At 43.4% G+C, this 20,377-nt stretch overlaps 1 protein-coding gene and 1 non-coding gene across 7 annotated transcripts in view; one reads left to right on the top strand and one right to left on the bottom strand.

The window, feature by feature from the left end:
• RFFL (ring finger and FYVE like domain containing E3 ubiquitin protein ligase) overlaps window positions 1-19,113 on the bottom strand; it is a 70,636-nt gene extending 51,523 nt beyond the window's left edge. For 4 of the 6 annotated variants that reach the window (XM_036835500.1, XM_036835501.1, XM_036835497.1 and 1 more), the window contains exon 1: window positions 18,923-19,113. In XM_036835500.1, coding sequence (XP_036691395.1) covers window positions 18,923-19,112 — 190 coding nt within the window. In that variant the 5' untranslated portion in view covers window position 19,113. The other 2 variants (XM_036835504.1, XM_036835506.1) reach the window with 2 other exon arrangements.
• On the top strand, window positions 5,174-5,246 carry TRNAG-ACC. Its single transcript has one exon. It is a non-coding gene; the product is annotated as a tRNA-Gly (tRNA).
• Window positions 19,114-20,377: the final 1,264 nt, after the last annotated feature.

Raw genomic sequence — 20,377 nt, 5'->3', positions numbered from 1 at the left:
AAGTTCCTTCAATATATATATATATATTTTTTTAATATATTATTTTAAAACTCAGACAAAGTTAATTCACACCCAAAGCTATACAGACTTACTTTTTATGTGTGGTCACAAGAGATATTTAACACGGGTATGTGTGCATGTAGGCTTTTGTGTACGAGTATGTATGTATGTATATATACACACACACCTTGCAAACACCATACCCACTGTTTTACTTCAACAGAAATATGTAATGCCGTTTATAGCCCACATTTGGTTCATTTTCTGATATTTCTTAACATTTTAAACAACAAGCAGGTGTCAAAAGAAATTAAAATAGTCATTTCTTAGGATTCTGTAGTCTTCCAAATCCATAGAAAATTACCAAATACACAGAAGGAGATACGGGAGGGAAGTGCAATGGGAGCAGATCAAGGAGGTATTTTAGCTTTACCAGTATTTGAATACATTTTACAACAAGCATATATTCAAATATTACTTAGTAATTTAAAATTCAGTTAAAGTTTTAAATGTTCTACTGTTTATACCTACTTTAATCTTTTCCCCTTCTCACTCTTTCCTCTCAACAGCCTCCTTTTACCTGCTTCCCCATTCCTAGCATCTTAAATAATACTGTACATTTCCTCTTTTTAACAAAATTAATCTTACTTATGTCCATATCCTTTTTCTTTCCCCCCACGTCCTCTTTCTGATTGAGAAGACAGTGAATTGATAAACCCAAATTTCCAAGAACCAGTGGCTTTCTCACTTTGTTGATAATTAGAGACACTGCTAAATTCTAATCTTGGATGTTCAGGGATCTTATAACCTTTTTTTTTTTTTTAAACTAGAGTACCTACTCTTCAAAAAAGACAATGAATGTCAACCAACTAGCTATCATCTAATAAGTCACAGAAATTAGGCATGAAAAATGAAGTAAACTTTAGGATACTCGAGAATCAACTCTAGAGGTACTTAAGAATCAACAGTGGTGCTTATTGAAAAGGATCACTTCCCAACCCAGTCTCTAAGACACTCTGAATTAGCAGAAGTGGAAGGAGCCCCTAGAATCAGAATTTTTAATAAGCAGCTCCCTCTCCCAAGTGATTCTGACACAGAGAGGCCTTGGATCGTGTTTTGGGAGACAGGTCATAGCTCTGTTCCCTAAGCACTGTAAAATGAAAAGTTTTTGTTTGTTTGTTTGTTTTTTGGCTGCGTTGGGTCTTTGTTGCTGCACGCGGACTTTCTCTAGTTGCATCGAGTGGGGGCTACTCTTCGTTGTGGTGCGCGGGCTTCTCACTGCAGTGGCTTCTCTTGTTGCAGAGCACGGGCTCTAGGCACGCGGGCTTCAGTAGTTGTAGCGCATGGGCTCAGTAGTTGTGGCTCGCGGGCCCTAGAGGGCAGGCTCAGTAGTTGTGGCGCGGGCTTAGTTGCTCCGTGGCATGTGGGAGCTTCCCAGATCAGGGATCAAACCCGTGTCCCCTGCATTGGTAGGTGGATTCTTAACCACTGCGCCATCAGGGAAGTCCAAAATGAAAAGCTGGGTTTTTTTTTCCCCCAAAGACCACCAAACTGAACAGTAGTCTCACAGAGCAGGTCTTAGACATTAGTCCCCTCACCCACAAGAACCATCAAGAACATAACAATTGAACTGTATTTATTTTGTTGACTGGACCATTATTTTCTTCAAGCCTCCAGAGGCAATTATCCTAACTACTTATCTTAAGGATTTTCGCTGTCACCCACAGTCCTGTTAGACTGAGACATTTTCACACCTGGGATGCAGTACAAGGGGCTTAATGGAATTTTTATGACTGTGAAAATTAAAGTTCATTTGACTCAACAGAACGGTCAAATAGAACAAAGGAGAAAAACCTCCCCAAAGGCACGGCTTGCAAGTGGAGGCTTCTGACTTCCTGATGAGGCAGCTTTGCCCAGACATTCAAACCATGGGATGCTATATAGCTCATGTGTCGAGAGCACCTAAATGGCAACTTATCACCCCAGCATCGTCCACCGCAGGCTTACTGTAACATTTGGAAGCACAGCCCTGCTGGATAAGATGGCCTCTCCTGGGAGACAGCGGCTGTCGCCATGGCGGGGATCATTCCGTCTTGGGGCCAGAAGAACCGGGCAGTCCCTTTAATCTTTAACGAGCCACTTTAGTGTTCAGATATAGGAACCGGCACTGAATGAGGCTCAACCTGCTTCACAGCACTTTGTGGCAAAACCACCCCCGAGCTGCAGGAGGGCACGCCAGCCACGCCGGTCCCCGGGGCTGCAGTTACCAGAATCTGTTCTATAATGTAATTTGGGCACTTTATTATCCACTGTGGCATAATACTTCATAGTGCAGAAGGGTATCCAATATCGGACTTCCCTGGTGGCGCAGATGGTTAAGAATCCGCCTGCCAATGCAGGAGACAAGGGTTTGAACCCTGGTCCAGGAAGATCCCACATGCCGCGGAGCAACTAAGCCCATGCGCCACAACTACTGAGCCTGCACTCTAGAGCCCGCGAGCCACAACTACTGAGCCCGCGAGCCACAACTGCTGAAGCCCGCGTGCCTAGAGCGCGTGCTCCGCAACAAGAGAAGCCATCGCAGTGAGAAGCCCGCGTACTGCAACGAAGAGTAGCCCCCACTTGCCGCAACTAGAGAAAGCCCACGCGCAGCAACAAAGACCCAAAGCAGCCAAAAAATAAAAAGTAAAATTAATTAAAAACAAAAACAAAAACAAAAAAAAAAGAAGAAAGGTAGCCAACATCAAGGGTACAGCAACTGCCTACCTCAGGCACAGTGAAATCCTAGATTAGTAAATGTCAGGAACTGAAAAAGTAGCAAGCCCACTTTGAAGGAAAAGGAAGACTCCAAAGCTGACAGCACACAGCCTGATGACCTGATGACAAGATTGGTAAAAAGGAAGTCAGCGACGTGACTAAACTGCTATCTCGGGCAGTTCACTTTAGAAACCTGGTAACGGAAATCTTGGAACCATTCGACGGGTGTAATTTTCTATACAAAGCTATTTCTTCATTTTTTCCCCTGTGCTGCTAATACAGAAGAAGGGCAGGGAAAAGGCCCTTGTCATCAAACTCCATCACCTAAACAACTCCAAGAGCTTCATAATGAAGTAATTGGTAAGCTCATGTTCTATTCCCCAGTAGCCACCCTCTCAGAACAAAGATTCTGTAATTCAACTTTGAAGATTACCTTAATTCATAATTCTTATTTACTCTAGAGCTCTGGATTTTTCTCTTCCCCAAATATACACACACATTCTCTCTCTCTCCCTCCCCCCTCCCCGCCCCCTTCTCTTTCTCTGTCTCTCCACCCTCATACTCATGCTCTGCCTCCAATAAGTCAAACTTCCTAAATTTTCACCCTGGTTTCCAAATGCCACAAGATTAAGTTACCTTCCTTCAGGTCCCCAAGTCTAGGGGGTCTTTGTTGACATGCGTTTCATCTTGATGGGTGATTTCTAGCCATGCAGATAAATTACCTGTTCACCTACAGTTAATCTTCAAACTGGCTTTTGTAGGCTATGGAAATAAAAGGGTAATAAGACTGCACAGCTTGAATGTCTCATCAAGGTAATCAAAGTAATGGAAGAGGCAGAGAAGACAGAAGGAGAGATTTCAAAATAAAAACTGCGCTGTGCATTTCAGGAGCACTTAAGAAAACACTCCATCTGACTAAGCAGCCAATGAGTAGACAAATACCCACAGGACTATACATTCTCTAAGGACTACCGTGCTCACAGTTCTTGCTTCCCTCACGGTTCTGCAAGAGATCACATCAAAAAGTTAGACTTGCATTATTCATAATAGAGTGGACAGAGAGATGCCAACACCCAGAATTCTAAGGATTTACCTACAAATAAAACCATAACCTTATTTCAACCCAAACCCATGTAACAAGGAATAAAGTACATATTGTTTGGGTCTTTCAATGGTATCTCTCTCATCCCTTTTACAATAGAACCCAAAGTTTTGTCACAGGCATTAAACACTTAAAAAAGAATCACAGGGGAAAATGTCCACAATATATTATCCATTAAAAAAAAAAAAAGCATTTTGCTACATCTGATATCTCCACATATTCAAAAAAGTAAAAATCCTTTGGACCACAAAAAAAAAAAAAAAAAAAAAAAAAGCAGTACAGAACAGCAGGTGGAGAATACAGAATAGCAGGTGGAGAACACACACACACACACACACACACACATAGCACACACAGTATACATACATATGTATATATACAGAGAGAGAGATACAAAACATATAGTCAGAAAGTCTAGAACCACTTAACAGTGTTACTTTTGGTACGGGTGGAGGTTTACTTTCTGCTTTATACATATACTTTTGTGCTATTTTAGTATTTAAATGAGGAGTATAAGCTAATTAACATTACCAGAAATAAAGTACCTAAGATCACTTGACGAAGAAAATGAAACAGAACAATTTGAACAAGTTCTTAGGGCCATTCTGAGCCAAATTTTCAGCATATTTAAGGCTATATTCACTGAGGCAAACATAAGAATCAACCAGAATTCATAGTGTTGGGACAGCATTGTTGGTTCATTTGTCGTCATTCTGAGCCAGAAGCAGTACTGTGCTATGTCCTGCCAGGTTAGGGGGAGACTGAGTCTCGTGCTCATGTCCTCACTTCCCCCAGGTTAGTCCCGGTTAGTCTTCTCCTCTCAGGGACACCAGGGCAGGGGATTAAAAAGCAGGTCAACAGACCACTGAACACTGTATAGAGAAAGAGCCACATGAAAGGCTAACCACGACTCAAAAATCTTTGCTCTTTGTCAAGTCAGTTTTACAAGTAGTCTGACGAACTTAAAAAACAGATGTGCTACTTATTAGAAAAGTTAAAAAAGGGGGACAATATGAAATGCTGATGAGGATGCAGAGAAACTGGATCTCATACACTGCTGGTGGATCAGACTGTAAAATGGTACAGGGCTTAGGAAAATAGTTTGGTAGCTTCTTTAAGAGACCAAAGATACACTTACTGTAAGACTGAGCAATTGCATTCCTGGGCATTTAACCCAGAGAAATTAAAACTTGTATCTACACAAATACCTGTACATAAATGTTCATAATGGCTTTATCTGTAACAGCCCCAAACTGGAAACAACCAAAATGCCCTACAATAGGTAAATGGTTAAAAAACTGTGATACAGGGACTTTCCTGGTGGCACAGTGGTTAAGACTCTGCACTACCAATGCAGGGGGCCTGGGTTCGATCCCTGGTCAGGAAACTAGATCCCACATGCATGCCACAAATAAGAGTTCGCATGCCACAACTAAGGAGCCCGTGAGCTGCAACTAAGGAGCCTGCCTACCGCAACGAAGACCCAGCACAACCTAATTAACTAATTACATTTTAAAAAACCTGTGATACATCCAAGGCATAGAAAACAAACTTATAGTTACCAAAGGGGAAAGGCAATAGGTGAGAGATAAATTAGGAGTTTGGGACTAGCAGATACAAACTACAATATATAAAACAGATAAACAACAGGTCCTACTGTATAGTACAAGAAACTATATTCAAGACTTCCCTGGTGGTGCAGTGGTTAAGAATCCGCCTGCCAATGCAAGGGACACGGGTTCAAGCCCTGGTCCGGGAAGATCCCACAGGCCGTGGAGCAACTAAGCATGTGCACCACAACTACTGAGCCTGTGCTCTAGAGCCCTCGAGCCACAACTACTGAGCCTGCGTGTCACAACTACTGAAGCCCGCGCACCTAGAGCCCGTGCTCTGCAACAAGAGAAGCCACTGCAATGAGAAGCCTGAGCACCGCAACGAAGAGTAGCCCCTGCTCGCTGCAACTAGAGAAAGCCTGCCCGCAGCAATGAAGACCCAATGCAGCCAAAAATAAATAAATTAATTTTTTTAAAAAGAAACTATATTCAATATCTTGTCATGAACAATAATGGAAAAGACTATGAGAAAGTATACATACGAATCACTTTGCTGTACACTAGGAACTAACACAACATTGTAAATCAACTATACTTCAATTAAAAAAAAAAACAACGGTGATACATCCATCCATACTATGTATGCTATTTAGCAATAAAAAGCATTATTAAATACATTACTAAATACAACTTGGATGGAGGGCATCATGCTAAGTGAAAAATGCCAACCTCAGAAGGCCACATGTTGTTATGATTCTATTTCCATAACATTTCAAAAAGGACAAAATTATAGAGATAGAGAACAGATTACTGGTTGCCAAGGATTGGTTGGGGGAAAAGGGATGTATGTGACAATCAATGTGCAATTACAATTACTCATTCAACTGTCCAACCACTATGGAGAATTAAGGAAGGTGAATTGTTTGTAAGGCAAAGCACATTTCATATTATTCTGCCATCCCTACTATGCCAGAAAAAAAAAAAAAAAAAAAAGATTGTTTAAGCATGACTCCGTTGCTGGCTCAACCACCTAAAATACATTTCAGGCATTACCTGTGCCCCATCTCTACCGGTGTTTTTATCTGAGCTTCCCCAGGGCCACGAGCGATGAGCCAGGAGGCAGCGGAAGTAACCTATGCAGAGTGAACTCTCACTGCAATTTAAGCTCAGCATTCAGCCCAAAGTGTCCCGCTTGAAATCAAAAGCATCTGAAAACTGCAGCGATCAGACACATAAATTGTGAAAGACGTGGTTACCGGGGTGGGGCACCTCACATGTGACAGGCTTCCTACTACAAACAGTTTTTCCTACAAAAGTCTCAGTAGCAGTCTCCAAATGTGAGGGAAAGGTTAGTGGAAAAAATTTAAATAATGCTTCCTCTGTGATTCTCCCAGCCAGGGCTCACATGTACTGAAAGCAGGTCACATGTCTCAGGCACAAAGTTTTAGTTTCTATACTCATCCGGGCTTCTTACTGAAAGTGGTCTACCACTGTTTATTCCACTATCACTTACAACACGAGGACCCTTGCGCCACCAACATCTACAGTATCCTATACAGGGGTCAATTTATTGGGAAGGCCTATTGAAAAACAGAAAGACACTACAAAAAAAAAATTTTTTTTTTAAAGAAAACCCACCAATAAATTCTCCTCTAACCCAATGCTTCAGCTGTTTAGCCAAATGTGCTTTTGAGGGTGACTGGCTGATATATCAAATCAATTACAATTTTAGAACAAAGAATAAACTATAAAACAATCCTCAGGACTTCGCTGGTGGTGCAGTGGTTAAGAATCCGCCTGCCAAGGCAGGGGACACAGGTTCCATCCCTGGTCCGGGAAGATTCCATATGCTGCGAAGCAACTAAGCCCGTGTGCTGCAACTACTGAGCCCACGCACCTAGAGCCCGTGCTCTGCAACAAGAGAAGCCACCGCAATGAGAAGCCCGCGAACCGCAACGAAGAGTAGCCCCTGCTGGCCACAACTAGAGAAAGCCCACACGCAGCAACAAAGACCCAACGCAGCCAAAAATTTAAAAAAAAAAGACCAAAAAAAAAAATCCTTCAGTGCTAATGGAATTAAAACTAGTAAAGGAATAACAAATACTGCTAATAACATTCTAAAGTCACTTTCCACACAAGGAGGCCCATGTATAAAAGGATAATTTTAAGCCCACATTCTATGAAATAGAACCTATTTCTAAAGACTTATTCTGATAAGTAATCATAATTAGATGAGCTGATGGAGTGAGAGGCAGCTGGGGCCTGGTGGTTGGGAGCGGACCTTTCCAGCCAGACTACTTGGGTTCAAACACTGTGTGGTCTTAGGCACATTTTCAACTTCTCTGTGCCGCATTTCCTGATCTGCGGAACACAGATATTGGTGCCTACACTTCGGAGAATTGTTGGGAGGGGTTAAATGAGTTCATATAGCAAAGTCCTTGGCACACAAAAAGCACACAATAGCTACCGATAATTTTTATACAGGTAAAATAGGGTATAAAGAGAAGTACCATAAGGTTATAATGACCAAAGTCCTCTGTAGGCTGGCACACATGCTATTCTACTGAACAGTAACTAGGAAAGCAAGGCCCAGCCTCATCACACAGCCTCCCCACCCCTCCCCACCCCAGTTAGAAAGATGGAGTTTGTTCTAGAGATGCTTAAAGAAAAAAGGCTTGACTTAAGCTAGACACCTCTCTCCCATTTCTAGGTTTCCCAACTATTCAGCAACAACCAGACATTTTGGAATCAGAAACACAAATTGTGTCCAAAAGTGTTAAACAATGCTTGTCCAAAGGCCCCAATACAGCTAATAGTTTAGACAGCTGTGCTAGGAGCCACAGAAGCTGCATTTTCTAACTAGTATTGCTTCTGAACAATTGAAACTTTCTCCAGAGCAAAGTCCAGACACAGGGAGCAGTGTTCCCCACAAACATCCAAACAGTTTCATTATTGTTTAACCACCAAAATAAAAATAACAGCTCCAATAATCTATCAAGTTTGACATTTCATCCAACCAAGCAATTAAACCAGGACACAACGCATGCATGGAGAGATTTTTTTCCCCTGCTCCAAATCAACACTCATTTTGACATTATAGCCACACAAACTAGTAATGCTTGTTCCTAGACTACTTACAAAAGGTTTCTAAACACCAAACACGCTGAAGTGCCTCAAAGAAACGGCACACCGTCAAATTTTATTTTCTGTCTCCCACCTTTAAGCATCTTTATTAACTGTAAGTAAAGTTACAGGCCAGTAAGTTGGAAACTCCCTTCTAATATTTAGTCAAAGGAGGTAAATACCCTCCTAATACAGGCACAAAATGCAAGGTCTATCAATATATTCTTAAATATATTAAAGGTAAGTATCCTCACCTCATCCTCAAGTATTAAAATCGTGGTTCTGATCTAGCAAATCACCAAGTGATAGAACTTCTCTCTCCAGGTAGGGAGTTCTCAGTTGGTTGCCTCAATTACAGGTAGCCTAAGGAAGAAAATCAAGGACCTCTGATACCAAGTTCCTAAGACGTCCTCAGAACCACCTATAATAGAACAAAGCTATTCAAAGTGTGCAGACGCACACCCTCCATGGACATCCGTGTCAAGGTAAACACAAAAAAATTCATAGTAGGTATGAACTGCTGTGCATCCAAGTGCATGACTTCCTGGTAATTCATTTTTCTTGTACTTTACAAAAATATTAGTTGGCAACAGACTGAAAAAGCACTTTACAAAGCTGGTCCTTCACCAGTTTCAGAAGCACTAACTTTTCACACAGTTGAATGCCAATTGTGTCACTTATTGTTCTGAAGTAATCAAAGCACTCTTGCCCTATCCTACAGCTTCTGATTTGAGGGCAATTAAAGAAACCAATAAGGAGGTACACCACGGTGTAACCTCATGGAAAGAGTACCCAATTAGACTCAAAAGACCTCACTGCTGGTCTTCAAGATCCAACTAACTTGGAGACGCTGGGTGAATTGGAGACTTTTTACTTCCCTGTGCCTTGAATTCCTCCTCTGCAGAATAAAAGCATCCCCCTAACATCAGCATTTCTCAACATTATCATTTTTTTTTAATGTGTGGTTCCTTCTGACAGTATTACTTTCTCCAAGTGTGGTCTGCAGATAAGCTACATCAGAATCCCCAGCTTCATTCCCAAACACCCAGATTCTATAGGTCTGGGCTAGCAACCAGGAAACTGCAGTTCTTACAAGCACCCGGGAGACTCTGATACACATGAAAATTTGGGATCTACTGCAATAATCTTAGTAATGCCTCTAGGGATTAAAAAAAAAAGGTCACAATTTGTGTGTAAACCCCAATAAAGAAATTATTTTAGGTAAAAAGTATTTTTAAATCAGTATATTAAAACTTACGGAAAACACTTTAATACACTTTTATAATATCAGTAATATGTAACAAAAAATTTCAATTTTTCCCCATTTAAAAAAATGATGTTTGGTTGGGAAGACCAAATGTGTATTAAAATGCGTGTAAACATTTACATGCTATGGCATCAAGAACTGCTTTTTTTTTTTTAATTATTTATTTATTTATTTTTGGCTGCATTGGGTTTTTGTTGCTGCACATGGGCTTTCTCTAGTTGCGGCCAGAGGGGGCTACTCTTCGTTGCAGTGCGCAGCCTTCTCATTGCGGTGGCTTCTCTTGTTGCGGAGCACCGGCTCTAGGCACGTGGGCTTCAGTAGTTGTGGCACACAGGCTCAGTAGTTGTGGCTCGTGGGCTCTAGATCGCAGGCTCAGTAGTTGTGGTGCACGGGCTTTGTTGCTCCGCGGCATGTGGGATCTTCCTGGACCAGGGCTTGAACCCGTGTCCCCTGCATTGGCAGGCGGATTCTTAACTACTGCGCCACCAGGGGAAGTCCAAGAACTGCTTTCTTGACACGATATTCAGAACTCTCGAATTTTGTACCAGTCCCTCCCAAACAAAACTAGTGGCTTATTTTTACGTTTGTGCTGTTTCTGAAAAGATGAGCTGAGCAGAAAGATTTCAGGCGGCTATTTGTGAGCGTTTCCACAAATAACAGTGCAGGTGTGGATAGCCAGTACCTCAAAAACCAAATTAGATGTAACTGTCAACATATTTTCACTTTTAATATTAGTTTTGGTAGTACAAGAGACATGGTGATAAGCTGTATAAAAAAGTTTAATCAAATAAATAAAATTTAGGAATCTGATGAAGATCATCTGGAGGTGAAGCTGCAAAACTATCATATTTATGTCCCCCATTAATTGGCTGGTTCACTGTCACTATTCCTCAAGCAGCCGGTCTGCAAATATGTCAACAGCCCAAACAGTTGGGAAACACTGAACTAGATCAATGGGCGTGGGGGTGATGACTCAGAATCACCCGGAGTGCTGGGTCCAACCATATGGTGAGGGTGGTAGGGAAGGTGGAGTGCCCTCTGTCAAGCTCTCTGGGAACATTTGACCCCTTCCCCCACCAGCTCTGCAGCAAACACTGGCTAAGGTAAACTTCAGCTCTGACACAGAATGACTATGCAGGTACTTCCATCAGCATATGACAAATGACCAAGAATGGCACCTGAATCTAGTCATGCCCAAAAGGTAAAAAGAGAGGTAGATAGAAGTGAGAGGACCGGAAGGCCTAAGAATTTTCCACTGCGGACTGGGCACGTCCTAGGCCCTGCAGCTATTCCTTCCCACCCCACACCCTGGCACAAAACTTTAACACCGAACTGTTCCTCTTCACCTCCATAAAATCCAAATTGCCCAAACCATGGCTACTGGTCTGCAAAATCAATTCCAAGACAATTCTGCCCTCTTCCTGAGAACCATCCTTGACTAAGGATTCCTCAAACTGGCTGAACTTCGGCTGACCCACTCCCTCTAAAGTCCTGGAAAACACTCCACCCTCTTTCCCCAAATCAGAACGCTCCTTTTGTCCAGGATTTTGGAATAAAGGCTCATGCTCTAGTGGATCTTCTTCCACACCATGAAGATAATAATTGAGCATGGTTAAGAGGGGGTATAATTCATTGGCTATGGACCCACTGACTCAAGACCCTGGAAAAGGTTGTAAGTCAACAGAAGATGAGGCATGGTTATTTCTCAAGCAGATATCTTAATCATTATGAAAGTTGAAAGGGGGTGGGGGGAATTCACAGAAATTGCTGGAGGGAAAACAAGCTTTCCTATAGCATAAAATATATTGATTCCATCACATTCCATGCATGTGATCAGAACGAAGAGTGGAAAGATTTTTCAAAGTAAATGAAAAGGGTAAAACAAGAAGGGGCGGGGTGGGAGAGGAGGCCGCTCCATTTACTTAAGAAAAGCTTTTTTTCCAAGTCTTTTAACATAACCCAGCAGTTGCAAATAAACAATGGTGCTGATTACTAACGAATTACATTTAACCATTCAGAGGCCAGCAGAGCCTCCAGTTGGCCTAACTTCCTGTAAATTTCAGGATGACTAGGCAGCATTTCTTCAAAGTGGATCAAGACAGTTAAAATGTTTCAGCAAATCAGACTGGCTCCAAGTAGTCTGATTGGATCAGCTGTCCCTAGGAGACCTGACCACTCCACAACCCAGAGATAATGAAACATTAAAATTGCATATAGGGCTTCCCTGGTGGCGCAGTGGTTGAGAATCTGCCTGCTAATGCAGGGGACACGGGTTCGAGCCCTGGTCTGGGAAGATCCCACATGCCACGGAGCAGCTGGGCCCGTGAGCCACAACTACTGAGCCTGCGCATCTGGAGCCTGTGCCCCGCAACGGGAGGGGCCGCGATAGTGAAAGGCCCGCGCACCGCGATGAAGAGTGGCCCCCGCTTGCCGCAACTAGAGAAAGCCCTCGCACGAACTGAAGACCCAACACAGCCAAAAATAAATAAATAAATAAATAAAGTAGCTATAAAATTGCATATAATAATTACAATTGCATATAATAATTATATGCAATTCTAGAAAAGGCATGTGAATGTTAAACTAGGAGATGCCGGCTAAACCTATAGCATTGGAGGGGGCAGCTTTCAAAAGTCAAGTGACACTAGCTCAACAAAAATTGTGTAAAGTTCAAATTCAGCACATGGGTGGTAGCTGCTGAAAAAGGCTGCTGAGAGAGCCAGAAGGTTTTGCTTATCTTTTTACAGGAGAGGACAATGGAGAAATTACCAGACCAAGGTCACCTTCCCTTAAAAAAAAAAAAAAAAAGGTTAGCAGGCTTAACTGCGATAAAAAAAAACCTTCATAGGTCGTAACTCCATGAAATCAGCAGCCTGGTGAGAATCTCTCCAAGAATCCTGTAGGAAATTAAGTGCGGATTAGAGTAATTAAATGTGAAGTCTCCTTGAGAGTGATTTCTGTTCCTTAAGACTAGAGCCATTTCTGTGAAACGCATCACAGAAAAATTGTGAAGAGGATTTGCCAGGCATCACAGCCTTTCCACTTTCATATCAAGGTCTGCAAGCACTATGATCTAAAAAAGAACACAGCAGTGATTTGGGGAGGGAATTAAATAATACAGCTTATCTCAGAAAACCACTCCCTTCTCTAGCCTTTGCAAAAGTTCTCATGTTCACATAATGGTAATATACTTAGGAGTTTCCAAAAGTTACACACATTTCCTCAAAAGACATATAGGAAAAAATATAATCACGGGGTAAAGGCCAAACATTGTCTCTTCTGAATGCTTAAATAGCCAATTATACATTAATTCTACAGAGAGAAAGAGACTATTACAGGAAAGTTAAGTAAGACGTTAAAAAATGTACCCCCGGGCCTAAGTCTGTTCAACTGACAGTAAAATCACCCCCTCAAAAAAGCAGTTTTGTGCAAAATCTAGTATTTTAATTTCCCAGCTTCCAAGAGAAATATATAAGGAGCAGAAATTAAACTAATTATGTCAGCAGCACAGTGAACAAAACTTTAATTGTATTACACACTAGTTAGACATTTGCAGAATACAAAGGCCCTTAAGGGTAGAAACTTCTTTAGAATATAAATGATTCCAAATCAATATGACAAAAATTAGTCCGTTTGGGCAATAAACAGATTCATGGTTGACATGGAAAAATTCAGCCAACATCCTAATTCAATGTAAAAAATTAACGTAGAGTATAAGAAACAAATCTCTAAAATGGTTTTAAATCACTCCATGATTTACATATGTTGGATCATTAATAGGTCCTTTAAGCCAGTATTGTACTAATCAGCTTTTTTAGCATCCTGCCCACAAAAGAGCCTATTCATTTAGCTGGGAGACAGGTGTTAGCAACCAGCAACCTCTTTTAGCCTCGAGTTCCAGGGGCCTGGTCTGTGATTACTATGGCCATGATTGGCAAGTCGAGAGGAAGGGCAGTTTAAAAGAGGGAAAGGGAGGAGAGAGGGAAAGAGAAACAAAAGAGCCCGAGAGGGGGGAAAGGAAGATGAGGAAAGAAAGGGCCGTCAGGTGCTACTTAGTGGGGCCACCCTCCAAGCCCGGTAGCCTGAGCTGAGCTCCCAGACTACCGCCCAGATACTTGAGGCAGAATTTGGATAATGTCATCATTCCCGCAGACAGTAATTCTGGATATATGCCTACACTCCACTTGTTCTAAAAAAATTTTTTTCAAGTGTCTATGACTCATTCCTCTTTCCCATATTCTCTAGTTCTTAACTTCAGTCCTCACTCTTTCATACATTTTCTAAAAGAGCTGACCGAGTAGATATTCCTGGAAAGAGATAGAGAGAAGGCCAGATTTCGAAAGACATCTTAAGCCTACGGAATAAAAATCCTATGAGAAAGTGGGAGAAGAGAACATTCACTGAGTTCCGTACAATGTACAAAGAAGAGATTTTCTCTCTTTTCGTCCACAGAACAATGCTACCAGGTATGATTTTCATCTTGCAGATGAAGAAAATGAAGCCCACAGAGGTTAAGTAACCTGTCTAAAGTAGCACAGCCAGGAGGTGGAGGAGCTGGGACTCAAAACAGGTTTGTCTATTTCCTAAATTGTTACACTTTTCCCAAGTTTAAATCCTTAACTAACATATTTAATGCCCTGATTCTGCTTTAAGTCAGAGGGTTCTGTATTTCAGCAATTTTTCTTCCATCCATGAACTCAGCAAAAGACCTGCAACTAAATTTTATTGCCTATTAAGCATCCATTATTTCCAATAAGCGTTTCAGCTATGTAGAAATGAAACATCTGGCAAGTTGGCTTTATTTTAAAATCCTACATACAGAGAATTCCCAGGCAGCTCTCCTATCCAACACTGATCAGAACTAGACTTGACTACCCATTCAGACCTCCAGTGGTTTCCACATTATCATTCATTTGTCCACTCAGGAAATAAAGGAAGCTACTTTCGCCAACCCTCCCTCATGACTCCTGACAGATAATACAGCAGAGGGGGCCTCTCAGTAAAGTAATTTACATAAAAGTTATAAAAGCTCTTTGTTATCTGTCATGACTAGGAAATGGGCTATTCTAGCAAATCAAACATCCTGAATAACATAATGATGCTTTTAAAGGGACTACCAATTTATAAAGAATTTCAAAGCAATGCAACAGTGGCTCCTAAACCCGGCTGCAGATCAGAATCACTTGGGGAGCTTTTTGGAAGCAGATGCCCAGAGTGGTTTTTAAAATGTAGATTCTCGGCACTTCCCTGGTGGCCAAGTGGTTAAGAATCCGCCTGCCGATGCAGGGGACATGGGTTCGATCCCTGGTCCGGGAAGATACCACATGCCATGGAGCAACTAAGCCCATGCGCCACAACTACTGAGCCTGCGCTCTACAGCCCGCAAGCCACAACTACTGCGCCCGCACGCCTAGAGCCCGTGCTCGGCAACAAGAGAAGCCACCGCAATGAGAAGCCCACGCACCGCAACGAAGAGTAGCCCCTGCTCTCCGCAACTAGAGAAAGCCCGCACGCAGCAATGAAGACCCAATGCAGCCAAAAATAAATTAATTAATTAAAATAAAATAAAATGTGGATTCTCAGTCATCACTTATCCACTCAAAAAAAAAAAAAAATCTCCAGGAGGTGGAACTGGGAAATCTGTATTTTTAAAGAACCCCTCAGTGACTCAGTTGGAAACTGCTAGGTACCGAATCTTTTAAGGAGTGGCTGGCTTTGGAGAACTCCTTGCAGTAAAACTCACTAAAAAGACTAAAGCTGCACTGAATACAATGTGACCTTCTTTTTATGATTCAGGAGACTTCAGGATCTCCCAATGCCTCTGGTCCATCATTCACTACTAGTCACTAATCACTGTACTGGCAAAACCAGAAAGGAAGGAAAGGTTAGGAAGACTTCATACTGGTAAAAAGCTGGAAAAACCAGCTTTTGTTTTCCTATCAGATTTTTAAAGAGCTAGTTTCCCCCAGAGGAAACTCAGATTTTATGCTTGCCTCGAAAAAGGAAAATGTTTAAAGACAGGCAGATTCTCTTAACTGCTCCAATTCAGAACGTTAACAGGCCCAAATGCATCAAAAATGTGGAATATTCAACCTGAACTACAGAAAGCAGGGAAACTTCATGACAGTCTTAACAAAGATAAATGAGGATAATGGGTTTAAGCTAAGAATGGCATCATAGGATTAGATAAAACCACTGTCCTGACCATGGCAACTGATAAATCCTGGAAACTGGGAGAGCTGAGGTCTTTCAACACATAAGGCCGATGATTCCTACCTATCTAGGATGGCTTTCATGTGAGATATAACAGGATATCCTATTAAGAGCCCAACTAGGGCTTCCCTGGTGGCGCAGTGGTTGAGAATCTGCCTGCCAATGCAGGGGACACGGGTTCGAGCCCTGGTCTGGGAAGATCCCACGTGCCACGGAGTAGCTAGGCCCGTGAGCCACAACTACTGAGCCTGCGCATCTGGAGCCTGTGCTCCGCAACAAGAGAGGCCGCGACAGTGAGAGGCCCGCGCACCGCGATGAAGAGTGGCCCCCACTTGCCGCAACTAGAAAAAAAAGCCCTCGCACGGAAACGAAGACCCAACACAGACATAAATAAATAAATAAATAAATAAAATTTTAAAAAAAAAAAAAAAAAAAAAAAAAAGAGCCCAACTAGTTTTAGGATTTTAAAACTCCAAATAATATAGTCACAAAACAAGAAATGACCTCACCACCTCCCTATTGAAGCAATGGGAATTTGTGTGTTTGGATATGAAAAGACTGCCCTTCAAATAGCCAGAATCTTTCTTACATAAACACAAGTCACTACTACCAATAAACAGTAACCAAACAAAAACAATAACCAGTAACATTACCAAACAGTAATGATGAGGCAGCTCGCCCTGTGAGACTTCAGCAACAGCAATTTAAACTATGCATTCTCATTAAACTCTAAATTATAACTCAGCTCTGTATTGCAGGGGTTATGAGATTCAAGGTGCAGACGTTAAATCTTTCCTCCCAAAACATAAACACTATAGCCAGTACAAGTTTAATATAAAAGTCTCTAATCTACCTTTAAAACAACAGCAGTAGTAAAGAATAAAAAACTATTTTAAGAATAAAAAATTAAGGTGGAATTAGTCTCGTTAACACTCCTTAGGTTTATGTAGGTGTTTTCAGAAAGTTCTAGGCACAACACTCTTACAGATGGGTGTGACTGTATTAAACATCACAATGGACATGTAATTAGGGAAGAAACTGTGCCCTTTTTTGTTATTGTTGCCGTTTGTTTTGTCTTTTTAAATGCTGGTTACTGAAAATGCTTTTCCCACTGCTATTTTAAGAGGCCTTAAAGAGGCATTCCTATTAGACTGTGCTAAGCAGAGTTATTATCAACTGGCTTGGCCGTGAGAAAGTTTTGAAAACAAATTAATTTCTAACCTCTTTGAGAACAGCTCTCTTTTTCTGCAGGTTATTTTAGCAACTGGTTAAATTAAGTCAATTTAGAAGATTTACAATCCCCGATCCCAATGTACACAGTTGGGATAACAGCTGTCTTCCTGATCAATATGAAAGTTTTTAGTGGGCTGATCTTCCAAACTAAATAGACATTAAAATGTGTGTGTGTCCTAGATTACATGGAAATTTGCTTCATGCACAATCAAGTTATTAGTTAGCCCTGCCACATCAAGCTGCAACTGTCATATACAATTTTCAAACCTAAGAAAATAACACTTCTAAATAAACTGTAGTTTATGACTTGTACTCTGAAGTCCAGAGTTATTAGGAAATATGCCAGGACGTTTCAGAAATGCCTTCCATCATCTATTTCCTTGAACGTGAAAAAGAATGCAATCAGGAAAAAACGATAAAGACGTTGTCAAACCTGAAATCCCGTGAACTAGCTCCCAACCCTAGAATTCTGTACACAAACTCAGCCCAGCACCATGTCCCCTGCCTACTCCCATTCCTAGAAAAAGGTTCCAATAAGTGACAGCCTTGGCCACACTTCAGTAAGTTGAACTGTCACCGGGAAAACCACAACTGCTCCCCAAACAGTTGCACCAACAGGGGTGACAGGAAGTCTCTGTCCTCCAAACCACCTGTAACAGGGATGGGCAAGGAACTTACTTTCTTAGAAGGCCACATGCACCTGGGGATGTTGTTCATTACGTTAACAGTGGCCTTTAGCCAGGGTGCAAAGTGGCAGTTGTGGGTAAAGCCCTATTTCCAAGCTAACAATAATTCTTCCCTGGGGTAGACTGGGAGGAGCAAGGTACACTCTTCCTTGATTACACAAGCAGCTTTTTCTCCTAGAACAAATGACAGACCAACAAAAAAGGAGAAAATATGCTGCTGTTTCTATCTTCTGCCAGCCTGAAATCAAGCTCTGAGCAGATGTCTGCGACGCTCTGGTTCCCCAGGTCTAGAATACTTCCCCAAGCCTGGTCAAATGTTTCATGGGCAGCCAGCTGCACAGAGGCCCCATGTCCCTCTCCGTCTTAGCCACTGGCGACCTCACACACATCACCTCAAATGAACAGAGGACAACTCCCAAAAGAGAGAACAGTGGACCCTGGGCGGGGCGGCGGGGGGTGGGGGGGGAGGAGAACCACATCCCCAAACTTCTCCATCGAGCCTCCAAACTCCAGCCTCCACCTTCCTCCAACACGCCCGCAGGGCTCCTGCACTAGGAAGCTGGGTCAGGCTAGTTCCTTAAAATGCAGACGCAGGCCGCCGCGTACCTGACTCGGTTTCCTATGCTGTAAAGCGGCATCTTTCCCCCACGAGCCAACTGAACGTGCCGATCTGTAGGGCGTTTGGAAATATTTGAGAACACACGTCTCCCGTTACCGCCCCCACAGGTGAAATGCTTCCTTTGAGGGGACTTTTAATGGGACAGGTGCGGGCTACCTTGAATGCGCAGACTTCCAGCGAGGCAGGGCGTCCCCCATCCCCTGTAGGCAGGGAGAGTCTCAGGCCGCGCCCCGCACAGAGGAGGCGCCCCCGGACCACAGCGTGGCGAGACCCGAGGCCGAGCAGCGCCCCCGACTCCGGGCTCCCCCGGGACCCCACCCCAGGCCCGGCGCCCTGCGGAACCCAGCGCCGCCGCCGCCGCCTCCTCACCTGCCGCGGCCGCCTGCCCGGCCCGCACCTGGGAAGGGAGGGGTGGGGAGGGGCCGGATCCGGGCCGCGGACGGTTCAGGCAGGGGGGCTGCGGGCTGAGCCGCGGCGGCGTCTCCGGGGCTGAGGGGCACCCGGGGACGGTCGCGACATCCTCACAGCCGGCCCCAGGAAGTTGGCCCCCCCCACCCATCCCCGGCCTCCCGGCCCGGTCGCTCCCGCCCCTCGCGCGGCCCCGCTCCCAGCGCGGCCCCGCCCCCCTCGGGAGCGCGCCTCCGCTCCTGCCGCTCCCGAGCCACCATAGAGACGGGCGAGCCGCGCGGCGGGCTAGAGCGCGGCCACCGCGCGCGCCCCCTGGCGGAGCCCAGGTCGCGGGAGGCGGAGCCCGCCGAGCCTGAGACCGGGCTAGGCGTCGGTACCCCGGTGTGAGGGCGTCCGCTGCTCCTCGTTGCCTTGGTTACCGAACTCTGCACGAGGAGCTGAAGGGTCCAGATCCGTGGTGCAGATTGGTGACACTGAGCGAGTCCCATAACATCTCAGAACTCGTTTCAAAATAAAAGTTTCAAAGTTGCCTCACTTTCATATTCCATTGTTCCTCACAACAATGGCTATCAGCAGGTGATGGTCCCCAAAATTACCATGAAAGAAGCCCAGGCCCACTAGAGTTCACTAGCTTATTCAAGGTCCCATAGTTGGAAAGTATTAGAAGCCAGATCTGGAGGACATCAAAACCCACGTTTGTCCCATTCACTCAATGGCACCTCCCTCTCCAGCATTTCCCAGTCTAAGCCCCCAGAGTTAGCTAGTTTCACCTTAAGAAAGTGAGGAAACTGCTAAGAGGAAGGCCCTGGTAGAATGAAGATGGCTGTGTGGAGGAGCCCACCCAGCCATTCATCAGCTAGCTGTGTACCTTTCAGCAGGTAATTAACATTTCTGAACTCCGGTTTCCTCATCCCTGAAGAAATTGGTATGGTTGGTGTGAGGCAGGTTGGTATGAGGATTAAATAAGCTAATACGTATAGAAGTGCTTAGTAAATTATAAAGCACTAGGGTTGCATGGGGGATCATTAGCCAGCGTGGACTAAGAAAATGCCTAGTCACGAAAATAGTAAATTCAAATCCTTCTTCTGATGGCGTCTAGTGACACCTAATTTTCTTATGCCTTAGGTTCCTATTGAGACCTCCCAGAGTTGCTCAAGCAATTTGTATTTTAATATAAGGAATATCACAAGGAAAAGTGAAGTAAAAATATTATCATTTATACATGCAGACTTCGTCACTTTACAAGTATTATTTCTAGTCTTCACAACCCAGCAAACTGAGTACTATTATTCCCACGTTATTGATGAAGAGCTGCCTATTCAGAAATTTACCCAAAGCCACACAGTTAGGAAAAGGCCGAACCGGAATTTTAAACTAGGTCTTGGGGCTTCCCTGGTGGCGCAATGGTTGAGAATC

This window comes from Balaenoptera musculus, chromosome 20 (assembly GCF_009873245.2).
Source record: "Balaenoptera musculus isolate JJ_BM4_2016_0621 chromosome 20, mBalMus1.pri.v3, whole genome shotgun sequence".
In the NCBI taxonomy this organism is placed as follows: Eukaryota; Metazoa; Chordata; class Mammalia; order Artiodactyla; family Balaenopteridae; genus Balaenoptera; species Balaenoptera musculus.
Note: the sequence above shows the minus strand (reverse complement) of the source record. Positions and strands in the feature narration are given on the sequence as shown.